Source organism: Urocitellus parryii, chromosome 2, assembly GCF_045843805.1.
Source record: "Urocitellus parryii isolate mUroPar1 chromosome 2, mUroPar1.hap1, whole genome shotgun sequence".
NCBI lineage: Eukaryota > Metazoa > Chordata > Mammalia > Rodentia > Sciuridae > Urocitellus > Urocitellus parryii.
In genome coordinates this window covers 213,106,193-213,118,372 of record NC_135532.1, presented here as the reverse complement: position 1 = coordinate 213,118,372, position 12,180 = coordinate 213,106,193, and the positions used below count along the sequence as shown (strand labels likewise).

The 12,180-nt window shown below is 36.9% G+C and overlaps 1 protein-coding gene across 1 annotated transcript; it reads left to right on the top strand.

Annotated features, from left to right (window-relative positions):
• The first annotated feature begins 1,974 nt into the window (after nt 1-1,974).
• Cldn8 (claudin 8) lies at nt 1,975-2,652 on the top strand. The gene has a single exon (XM_026396179.2). It carries the CDS (start codon nt 1,975-1,977, stop codon nt 2,650-2,652), a length of 678 nt encoding a protein of 225 aa, XP_026251964.2.
• The last annotated feature ends 9,528 nt before the right edge of the window (nt 2,653-12,180 follow it).

Sequence of the window (12,180 nt, the reverse complement as noted above, 5' to 3'; positions counted from 1 at the left end):
GTATACTAACAGGAATTTAGAAGATAAATTCTTTCTCTCATGTGTGTATGTACATACATAAACATGTATTTATATGTACATATTTGTTTTTCACTATCTCAACTAATTATATGATTCCTTTTCTAATTTTTCAATTATTTTAGTCATTCTCCTTTCCCAAATTGACAATTAAAGATTAAAATTGTCTGCATTTTCTATTTCAACTCACCTTTTGTGGCTTACAGATTACTGTTCATAGATGAACATATTTCCTTCTCTATACGAATCTGTAAATGATACAGACCTAATGAAAAGAATGCTATTGTCTGCACCAAGATAAGAAGTTTTGCTCTTAAGCAGATTAATAAATGAGGAAATTACTATAAATACCAAGTTTTAATTTTTCAACTATAAAGTGTAAGAAATTATTAATAACCTGGATGCTATATTACCTCCTCACCCACCCCCTTTATTTTTTTTTTAAAGAAAATTTACTTTGGCAACTTCCTCTTTCCATTCCAACCCTGAACATTTTTGTTCTTGTTATTGTTTCAATGATCTCCCTAAACCACTTACATTTTGTAAACCATTAAACTTTGTCAAGGTTTAACAAGTGAGCAGAAAACATTTTCTCACATATTTGTATTTAAGTTAGTACAAGGAATCAGAGAGGAAGTTAAGTCATAAAGGAAGATTGTTTTATGATGCTAAGGTGGAAAGAAATTGAAGTGCAACTTGAAGACAGAACAGAGAGCCCAAGGTGACAGAAGAAAATCAGTGGGTGTGCTTATTTTAGTGCCACTGTAATCATTACTTTGAAAAGATGTGGTTCAAATTAACTCACATTTAGAGGCTTCTATGTCTTTCTGAAATCTAGTGTTACACATAAGAAAGACAGTTTGGTTAGCAACTGATTATAATTTAGTTCAATGAATATAGTTGCCTTATCCAGTAAATATTTTGTTTAAAAACACTGGCCATCTGCATAGATATAAGATCCTTGGACCATCTGCAGAATTCTAGTTCCTTCATCTTAGAAAGACAAAGGACTAAATACAGCCATAAAATAAGTCACCAAGGAAGCAAGCTGTAACCCACCCCATTCAAGTGCTTCGGTAATTGCATCACCAGAAAAGCATCTGGCTCCTTTATTTAATTTTTATTTTTTTGCATTTTTTTCTTATAAATAGGATCATCAAAAATATCAACAAGTAATTTTTCTTGGCTTAAAAGAAAATAATAGGCATTTGGTGCCAAGGAGGAAGACAGTCTCCTGTATTTAATTGCTTTAGTCTTATTTGTCCTTTGGCATGGTTTGTTCCCTGATCTCCCTCCAGTACAGCTTGCTTTAAAGTTGTAGACAAATTAAATCAACCCCTTGGATCACATGTGTTCCAAAGAATGTGGTCTCCCAAGTATGAGCAATCTATCAATTCCTTACTCTCCTTTCACTTTGGCATTTTAACAGTCCTTTCAGATTTCTCTGGCGGATACTTTATTTTATCCCTTAGTCAAAGCAGCTTTTACCAAGGGTTTCAGAATTACCTGTTCAAAGTGCAGCTTTCATGTTGCAAGACATTGGCTCACTTCTTGATGATTGTGCAAACATTTGTAATTATGCCTATAGGTAAACATGCTGATGTCTTCTTGGAAAACTGAGAAGTACAAAGAATGTTTATGTGCAGGTCCAACTGTTCCAAGTATCTCTCTTTGGTTTAGAGGCACCTGAGTCACCATCCCCCTCTTATTGGCCAAGAAAGTTGCCACACCTGATTTGCAAGTTTACCTGTTGGAGTCAATGGGGGGGGGCACCTCACCAGCCAACACTGGATTTAATCTAGCTAGAAATAGCAAAGCAGCTCTTATTTGAAAAACCACTGGGTTCTGAGTTCATTTCTACAGGAAAACTGTTCTCTACGGAGGCACAGAGAGCCTATTCCAGAGCAGCCTCACAGGCTCAGGATTCCAGTCGGATAAATCTCATTTGAGAGGACGATGGCAACCTACGCTCTGCAAATCGCTGGACTGGTGCTTGGTGGAGTTGGCATGGTGGGCACGGTGGCTGTCACCATCATGCCTCAGTGGAGGGTGTCTGCCTTCATTGGAAGCAACATTGTGGTATTTGAAAACCTCTGGGAAGGACTGTGGATGAACTGCATGAGGCATGCCAACATCAGGATGCAATGCAAAGTCTATGATTCCCTGCTGGCTCTTTCTCCAGACCTACAGGCTTCCAGAGGATTAATGTGTGCAGCTTCTGTGCTGTCCTTCCTGGCTTTTATGACAGCCATCCTTGGCATGAAGTGTACCAGGTGTACTGGGGACAACGAGAACGTGAAGAGTCGCATCCTGCTAACGGCTGGAATCATCTTCATTGTCACAGGCATGGTGGTGCTCATCCCTGTGAGCTGGGTTGCCAATTCCATCATCAGAGACTTCTACAACCCCATAGTGGACGCTGCCCAGAAACGTGAGCTGGGAGAAGCCCTCTACATAGGTTGGACCACAGCACTGGTGCTGATTGCTGGAGGGGCACTATTCTGCTGTGTCTTCTGTGGCACTGAAAAGAGAAGTAGCTACAGATACTCAATACCATCTCACCGCACCACTCAGAAGAGCTTTCACATGGAAAAGAAGTCTCCGAGCATATACTCCAAAAGTCAGTATGTGTAGTTGTTCATGACTTCTAAATTTAACTATAAATCCATGCAAATGACTAGAATGTCCACTACTTTCTACAAATGGAAGCCCAGAGAACCTTGATTTAACATTTTTAACTGCCTAAGCTTAATTACAGGAACTATGCACCAGCTACTTATGATTCTCCAAACTATTTTAGCAGAATGAGGTATTATACACACTACTTTGATTGTTTTAGGAGCAAAGTCATTTGTTTTCTAAAAGGGCTCATGCATCTCTTCCCTTTGTCAGTACTTCAAAACAATGCGGCTAAAGACTGTGTTATTTTACAAACTGTGATTTCTCTGTGTCATAGCATTATGTATGTAGATGAGCATGATGTTTATGTTTCACATAAATAGAGACAAGCTTATATGGTTCTGTTTTAAATGAAATACGGATCCATTACACTGAATAAATATAATTCAACTATTGCTTTTCTTGGGAATCAGGGATGGGATTGAAGAAGGTTAATATTAATTGTTTAAAAACAGCTTAGGGATTAATGCACTCCATTTATAATGAAGGTTAAAATGAAGGCTTTAATCAGCAGTGTAAAGGAAACTAAATGGTTTTCTGATTCCGGTCTCTGAGCCTGGAGTTAGAAATCCTCACTCCTTTTATCCTCTTTCCCCAGAGGCCTTTCTCTCCTTGTATATTAAATTAACATCTTTGAAAAAGCAGATATTTTGTCAAGAGGCTTTGTATTCAAACTGCTTTTCCAGGGCTAAGAAGATAACACTGTAGTCTATGAGAAATGAGCAACTTCAGGAAAGTGAATTTTTTTATCTTAATTTTTGTAGTTATATAAGAGGATGTATTTGATAAGAAATCATATATGTATGTGAATGTTTCAGTAAGTATTTGAGTGTAGTCTTTGGAATTTTTATCACTGTAGATGATGGGGTGAAAATAAGGTTTTATTTTTCATTTTCTTAACAACAAAACAAGACATAAAAAAGTAAAAAAATAAAAATAAAAGTTGTCTTTTGAGAATTCCATCTTCCCCTATGTGGGTACCAAAATCAAAGTCAAAATTTCAGTACTCTCAAAGACAAATTCCCTTACTTATTTTGTTTTGTAAAGTTGTACTAAACTGGAAATATTATGTGTGTCTTCCAAATTTGATGCAACTGATAATATGATTTGAAGTTCTGTGTCTATGTTTATCATAAGTGACTGTCTTATTTGCTTTATATTTTTTGTATAAATAAATTGAACAATTTTATACCTAATATTTTTCCATTATTCCTTTTTACTGTTTTATTAATTTGTAAAAGAGTTTTTAAAAACCTGATATTTTTGGTTTGCCAGTTTGAAAAGAATGCCTCATTTTAAGAAGGACTTATTTTAAAGACAGATTCAAGCACCTGACTCAGTCAGGAGACTATGAGATTTTTCAGGATAAAATCAGCATTAATTTTTGAGAATGTAATGTATAACATGTCATTTAATAACAATATATCTTATAATGATTAGACTCATATGCTGATATTTGATTCAGATACTAACTTTATATTCTATTAAGATAATATTATAGGTTTCTACAAACCTATTTATTATAAATATTATACATGTTGACAGCCATACTTTTTAAAGCCATACATTTTACATATGTATTTCAACCTATCGGAAATAAGACAAATTGATATTAGTGGTTAGTTAGAGTTCTGAGGTGTACATTCTACCCTCGGACCTGTATTGCTCTATAGAAATTATATTTTTATATCTCTTATGAGATTGATAATGTCATTATTACAGTTCATAAGTAGCAAGACCTCAAAACAGTTATTAATGTTACCTAATCAAATCAGTATAAAAAATAAGGACTTGTTGGTTTCATAACTCATACTCCTTTTTTTTCAGGGTTAATAAGACTAATCTCATCAAATTTTAGTTTATAAGCTAATCTTGGTATGAAAAAATAACATGCTTATCTACTGTTGAAAAAACTTTTTTTTCCCTTTTCTATATGGTTTCCCTGTTCTGAGGGACTCAGTAATAATGCATTATAGGCAATTTTACTCTTAAGACTTAAAACATTCATAAGAGCAAAAATAAAGCCAGATGAACTGTGTGCCTTGAAGAAGAAATCCAGAGACCCTATCTTCTAAATACTAGTCTCTGATCAGTCATTCATTTTACGTCAAAAGCTCCCTTGAAGTCCCAAACTCAATTTATAAAATTCTCATTCTTTTCCCTAAAACAGAATAATAATATTGCTAATTTTCCTTATGTCATCACTTCTTGAATGTCTTGAATTGATCCTCTACCCTTCCTCCTTTGCTGTCATCTCATCTCGTCCCTACATAGCTAAAAAGCCATCCATTCTTGTGTCATTATCTCCAGAATGCTTTTCCTCCACCTGTCCTCCACATTCTTTTCTCAGATCTTTCTATTATGAAGGTCAGTACCAACATGTCCTGCCAGTAATCTTTACAGGGCTGCCGCATTGCCTATAATGTAAAGTCCAAATTGTGTGACGTAAAATATGATAATGACACAAGAATAATTATCTTATAATCATCAATAGAAATTTTATCAGGTAGTATAACATCAGCATATAACAAATACAATAACAGTTATAAGGTTGGCTTCCAAAAACTAGCATAATTCACATGCCAAAGCCTTCTTTACTATTTCAAAGGAGATATTTTGGGAAATAGGAAATGATTTATTTGGTAGCGGGTGCAAAAACAGGGTCTATAATACAATTTTGTGGAAAAACAATTGTCATGTGATGGAAAGAACATGGAGAACATGGTTTTATTCCTCACCTTATAGTTAGTTTGTTTTTATGACTTAGGGCATATTATAGAATACAATAGTCTATATATAGAATTCCATATCTCCTATTTTCTAACTAGCAGATAAGGATAATAGGATAAAAATCCAATTTCTTTTTGTCCATGAATTTGGAGCATTAAATATGTTTGTTATAGTTTGGATCTGGAAAGTCTCTATATGCCCATGTGTTGAAAATTTGGTTGTCTGTGGGGCAAGATTCAGAAGTCAGGCTTTTGAGGGCTTTACCTGTATCAGGGGATTAATCCATTTAATTGATTAATAATTGAAAGTACTACAGGGAGAAGGTGGAAACCATAGGCAAGTGGGGCATGATGGAGAAATAGGTCAGTAAGGGCATTACCCTGGGGACTGTGTCTTGTCCTTGGCCCCTTCCTCACTTCTCTCTCTACTTCCCCGCTACCATGATTCTGTGTTTCATATCAGGCCCAAAGCCATGGAGATAATTGACCATGAATTGAAAGCTCTGAAAACTGTCAAAATGGACCTTTCTTTATCTAAGTTGTTTGTTTCAAGTGTTTTGGTCACAGCAACAAAAACAACTGATTTACACAAATCATAATATTTACATAAATACAATATGTATACTACAAAGAAACCAGCTTTTTAAAGTGTCAAATGAGAGAAACATCCCATACCCACCAAAGATGAGCATTGTAACTTTCAGTAATCTCCTTGGCCTTTCTTAGTTTCAATCCTCTCATTGGTAAAATGAAGATAATAGGAGGAAAGTAAATAAATTATAAAGCAACTAGACTAGTGGTAGAATCCAAAAATTCTGGATCACTTCCTATTTAAAATACGCTTCCTTGAAATCCCTTGGAATTGTTTTTAAATACACACATTAATGAATTAAGCAAAATGTGCAATAAAATATTAACATCATTATTTTTATTAGGAATTTATTCTGTATCTCATCAACAGGTTATCTTATGATTATACAACCCTGGTAAATGAGTCTTCTATTGAATTAAGGAAAAGATAGATGTAGTTTTGTAAATCTACAATTAATATCTAGGGCAAAACCATTTGTATGCATATATATGATTCTTAGTAAGATTTAGATAATTGCCTTAGGAAATGCACTAAAATGTATTTTCCTTAGATTTTTTGAATCCACTTGCCAAATCTTTAATTACTAACATTATTCACAGCACACAACATTTTCAGATATTTTGAAAATGTTCTATTCCAGAGGCTTTACCTCTGAACGAATTTCTAAGAGCTTGTTCAAATAAGTGACACTGTTAGACAGTATTCTATATTTAACCTCATTGACTATTCAAAACAGTAGTAACCTACAGTATGTTGAAGAATCTGTTAAAACAAACTTTAAAGGAAATGCAGTCACTGCTCAAGCTATTAGCTTCTGATAAGCATTCATTTTCACATGCAAAATCAGTGTGAGGTGCCCATTATACTTTCTGAAATACTCAAGCCTTGTCAAACCATTCATGTCTCTAATAAACGTAACAGTGTCCCAGCCAGGATCAGGGTATGTAGCAGTGGTCAGGAGCCCAGGTATTAAGCCATGGCTGGGTTCAAATCCCAACTCTGCCATTTAGAACTGTGGATCTAAGACAAGTTATTTCCCCTACTTATACATCATGGTTCTTATCTGTAAAATCAGATGACAATAGCTCCTGAGTCCTAGAATTGCTTTCAAGATTAACCAAGTTAATGTGAAGTTGATATATTGTGCTAAAGCAAGATATATTGTGTCTTTAGCATATAATAAGTTATGTATCAATCTCAGTTATTGTATCTACTTTTTTCAAACCAAACCGAATATTCATCTTTTTTTTTCTTTCATGCTGTAACTCTTGTACCTCCACGATCACTCCTCTTCAGCTGATTTTGTATAAAGAATGCCTCCCTTATGTGTTAAAAAAGCAATTATTAAGCTACATTAATGTAAGTGCTAAGGATACAGAGGTGGATAAATTGCAAATTTTCCCTCAAGGAATTTAAAACCTCTTCAGAAGAGATAAGCATAAGAATGCTTCTTTTACCTTATGACTGCCATGCACTTGGAGGTTTCTTTCCTACATCAATATCCTTTAAAGATCCTATGAATTAGGTGTCAAATTATGAGATCATTGAGACCAAAGAGGTAATATTCACATATTTTTACAACATATACTTTACATATTAATTATATATAAGTATATATTACACATACATGTGGATTAAATTATCTTTTGACTTTAATTATCTTGAATGAGAGGAGATATTAATTCCAGACCCTGAGTCACTCCCAATGCAATATTGTAGAGACCACACTCCAAGAGTTCACTTTCTGAATCTCTTTCCTTTAGTTTACAGTCTATCATTTTTATGAATGGCCATAAAGGATGTGGATGCCACCACTTCTCTAGGTCTTCCTGGTGACATTTTGGTCACAGTGTTAGGCAGTACCAAGCAATGAGAAGTGAAATGCATGGCAAGGTCATAGGTGTTGTTTAAATTACTTGAGGGTCTTCTTTAAACTACTTTAAAAGTGGATGGGAAAGCAAAGGGAGGTAGCAAATTTGTAGAAAATGAACAGAAGCAAAAGGGCTAATGGGAAAATACATCAAAAGAAAAGGATTAATGGGACTAACTCTTGACAGGGTCCACTGAGGTTGGTGTGAAGCTAGAAATTATGGCTATAGATGTCTCCATTCATCTGTGAAGGAAGATTCCTTTAGTAGTGCAGTGGCACTAAGATAACTTCTGGCCAGCTTCTGACCCCAAGCCTATTATAAACATGCATTGACTTGTAGATAAAGTCCCCCTAAATAGGATAGTCACCATGACAGTTCCAGAGAGGGCCAACTAAAGTCAAAAACTCCACCCAGCAATGTGAAGGAGTTGAACACTTGATTGGCAAAGAGTGCAGAATGTGGTCCCCGGTTCTGGTAAACACCAAACACTAATAAATTGCTTCCTTTGTGGTTCTCTCCTTGGAGACAGCCCACTGTCTCTTGACAGTGTTTTCTCCTTAAGCCTCAGTTTGCTTTTACTTTACTTCCACTTACAATACAGTTCTCTTGCATGGCTTTTGGTGTCTGACTTCAATTTTTCTTTCATTTTAACACAAGAAACCCAGTTTGGCAGTTTGGAGTTTCATCTCCCAGCTTTCCAGTGACAAATGTACTCTTCCTCCTGAGCCTTAGAGTAACCTCACCAGCCCTTGCTGCATTTTAATCCCTTTCCTCCTTTCTCAGCCTCTAGATAATTTACTGCTTTAAATTTATGGCAGCGTTACTTTTTAAGTTGGAATAACATTTTAAATTTTAGGGCCTCTATCATAGATCTTCTATTTCAAATTGGCTAGGCTTCCTTCCTTGTCCAGAGCAGGAATCCCCCAGAGCTGCCTGAACAGTATCCCTCCAATCCACTCCTCCCACCTCTGACCCAACTATTGAAGCAAGCAGAGTAGCCTCTGGGTGCAGCCCAACAGGCAGAGCCTGGGGCCTTCTGAGAAGCCTTGGGCTTTGCCACAGTCCAGGAGGAAATATTGTCCAGGAGGAAAGAGACACTGTGTTCCACTGTGAGCACAACGAGAAGCCAGGAATTCCACGTGGATAGGCCAGGCATAAGTTCTGCTGGGGGTGAGGAGAAGAGGAAGAAATGGGAACTTGCTTCTCAAATAGTTATGGAAGGGGAGCCATTTATCCTATGCAGGTTCAGGGGAATGATCTCGGAGCCAGAGAACCAGAGGAGACTAGTGCATAGGCTGGGTTTCTCCTTGTCCTAGTGACTCTCAAAGCTCTAAACCTCAGTTCAGTGCACTGCAGAGCTGGAAGCACAAGGTGCTTACCAGGGCTCCAAAGGAGACTGTACAGCAACGTTCAGGTCAGTAAATTACCACCAACGGCAAGAGCCTCTGCTACTCCAGGGTTGGCCATTGCTACATACAAACATTTGACTTCTACAAGGAAAACGACTCTAGAATTCTGTTAGATTCTAGAATCTCTCAACAATGAAAGGAAGAGCCCACTAATATCCCAAACCTGCAAACTTTGAAAGCATGGATCTTGTGGAACAGATTTCAACATCAAATAAGAATGCATAGATGAGTCTAAAGCAGATTGAATTCCAAGGGAAAAAGTAATTATAACTAAAAATAAATTGATTTTCACCTTTAAAAAGTCTTGAGAGGACTGAGAGTTGAGGGAAGTTACTTTAGAGGTAACAAAAAAAAATGGGTGTTTGGAATATCAAGAAAAGAAAAGCTCAGAAAACAAACAAATATAAAAAATACAATTTATAAGGAAAAATAAGAAACTTTATGTACAGATCCAAGAGTCTGGGAGACAAATTCTGAGAGAGAGAAAACCCACAGATGAAGTAGGGAAAAATCTCTTAAAAACTGAACTATTTTTAAAAGACTCAAATTTGCAGGTGAAAGTGCTCATGATATCTCAAGGAAATAAAAACAAACAAACAAAAGATTTTAATAAATATGTATTCAAAATGTAAAAATAAAGTTAGACCAACAAAATCACATTTTCATACTTTTCATCAAATACTTGAATCAGAAACCTGGAATCTAGGTCACAGATTAATATGTAGAGTCAATGAAATAGCCAAGTCCTGACCAACAAAATCTATTCCCAGGGAGAAATTGCATCAACCCATTAGTGAAAAAGGTATTTTGTGGCTATTCTAGGAACCATGTCACTTATACATCTCATCAGTAGAAAATACTAAAAGAATGAATCAGTATTGAGACTGCAATTAGGAGAAGAGGAGAAACTGGTAATCCATGACTCTTGCAATAAACCTAACAATCCTTGACCAGAGTTTGCCCAGAAGAAATATTTACAGGGTTCAGACTTCCATCTTCTGAAACCCATCTGAACATCACCTCCAGGAAACTATTAAAGAGAGGTCAAAGTTCAGAACCACTACTTTCTCAGTCCTATAGAAAAGTTTGACACCTTGAGCATGATAAAAATCCCAAATAATGAAAAATTAAAGAAAATCAAGCTGGGCTTGGGGGGAGCAGGCTTGTAGTCCTAGCTACTTGGGAAGCTGAGAAAGGATGATCATGTAAGCCCAGGAGACCTGAGACCCGTGTGCAATACAGTAAGACTCCGTCTCAAAACAAAACAAAGAAACGTAACATCTCATCGTCTTGCCTTTAATATTTGTTTGAATTCTTATCCTCTATCTGCCAAAGGTTTCCCAGTGCCCATATTCTAGCCTGGTCAGATCTCGGTCACATCTTTTTCATACAGAAATTCTCTCCTCTGGGTCTTTAATCACCTGCAGAACCCTCCCCCTTCCCCTTATCAGGTGCAGTTGAGCCCCTGACTCTGTGTCCTCACTCATCCTCAGTCATCCTGAGCACGGCCACTCACCCTGCCCTGGGCCACACCAAGGATGAGCCCCACCCTGCTATGAGACAGGTGTGCTAATCACCCATCTTTCCATTCTGGAAGGAAACTAGGCCTATAAAATTGTTCTATGGGTCACTCTTTGTTTTTTAAATCATCCTTTATGGTAAATTCATTCATCAACTCAAATTGTTCTGTTTTGTTTTTTTTAAAGGTGGAGTAAACTTCATTGACATATTTCTCAAGCAACAATCTATCCCTACCATACACTAATCTCCTATCCTGGGTGGTTTTTCTCCTCATAAGGCACCCTTCTCCTTACCCAACAGATCCTATGGTCATTCGTTGTGCTGCCTAGAGTTGTTTCTACCTTTGTCAAACTCTGGATTTTGCAGTTGAGGTGTGGAATCCAAAGCTGAGAGAAGAGAGATCATTTTTGTATATTTGTTCTTCATTTTTGTCTGCCACCTAGTAAAAGCCTCAAATGAAGCTTTACCTCTGCCCCAAACTTTTTTTCTGAATTGGGCTTCCTTTCCTCTGCTGCTATTTAAACGCGTTTTCAAAGTAGAGGCACAGGTAAATATTTCTTCAAAACTATTATGGTTTGGATGTAAGGGTGTCCACCAAAAGCTCACATGTGAGATAATGCATGAAGGTTCAGAATAGAAATGATTGGGTTGTGAGAGTCTAAACCTTTGATAAAGATTAGCTGAGTGGTAACTGAAGTGAGAAGGTGAGGCTATAGGAGAAGGGAATTTGGGCGTGGCTTTGGATATGCATTTGTGTCTGGCCACTGGAATCTCTCTCTGCTCTCTGATCATGATGTGAGCTGCTTCCCTCTGCCACATTCTTCTGCCATGATGCTATGCCTCACTTTGAGCCCTAGGAATGGAGCCTGCCACTTATGGACTGAAACTTTTGAAACCGTGAGCCTCTAAATAAACTCTTCCTGGTGGGTCCTTTTAGTCAAATGCAGCAAAAATGCTGATTAAAACAAAATACTATATGGAGATCACCTTCTAAGATAGAACTATATTTTATTACATGCTTGTTAGAGTATGGATCTGGACTGTGCTGAAGATGTAGTCCCTAATGGGTACTGCTAGAAAAAAGTATCATAACTTCAGGAAGTGGAGCTTAATGGAAGGAAGTGAGGTCACTGGGAATATGCTCTTAAAGGTGATATTGGGACTCTGTTCTCACTTTGTTTCCTGGGGAGCACTTTCCTTCAGTATGCACCCGCCACAAACACCATGATGTGCTGCTCCACCACAGGCCCAAGGTAATGAGGCCAAGAGAGCATGGACTGAAACCATAAGCCAAAATAAGCTTTTCCTCTTTTTAAGTTGTTTGTCTAAGGTCTTTTAGTCACAGTGATTTAAAACTGACA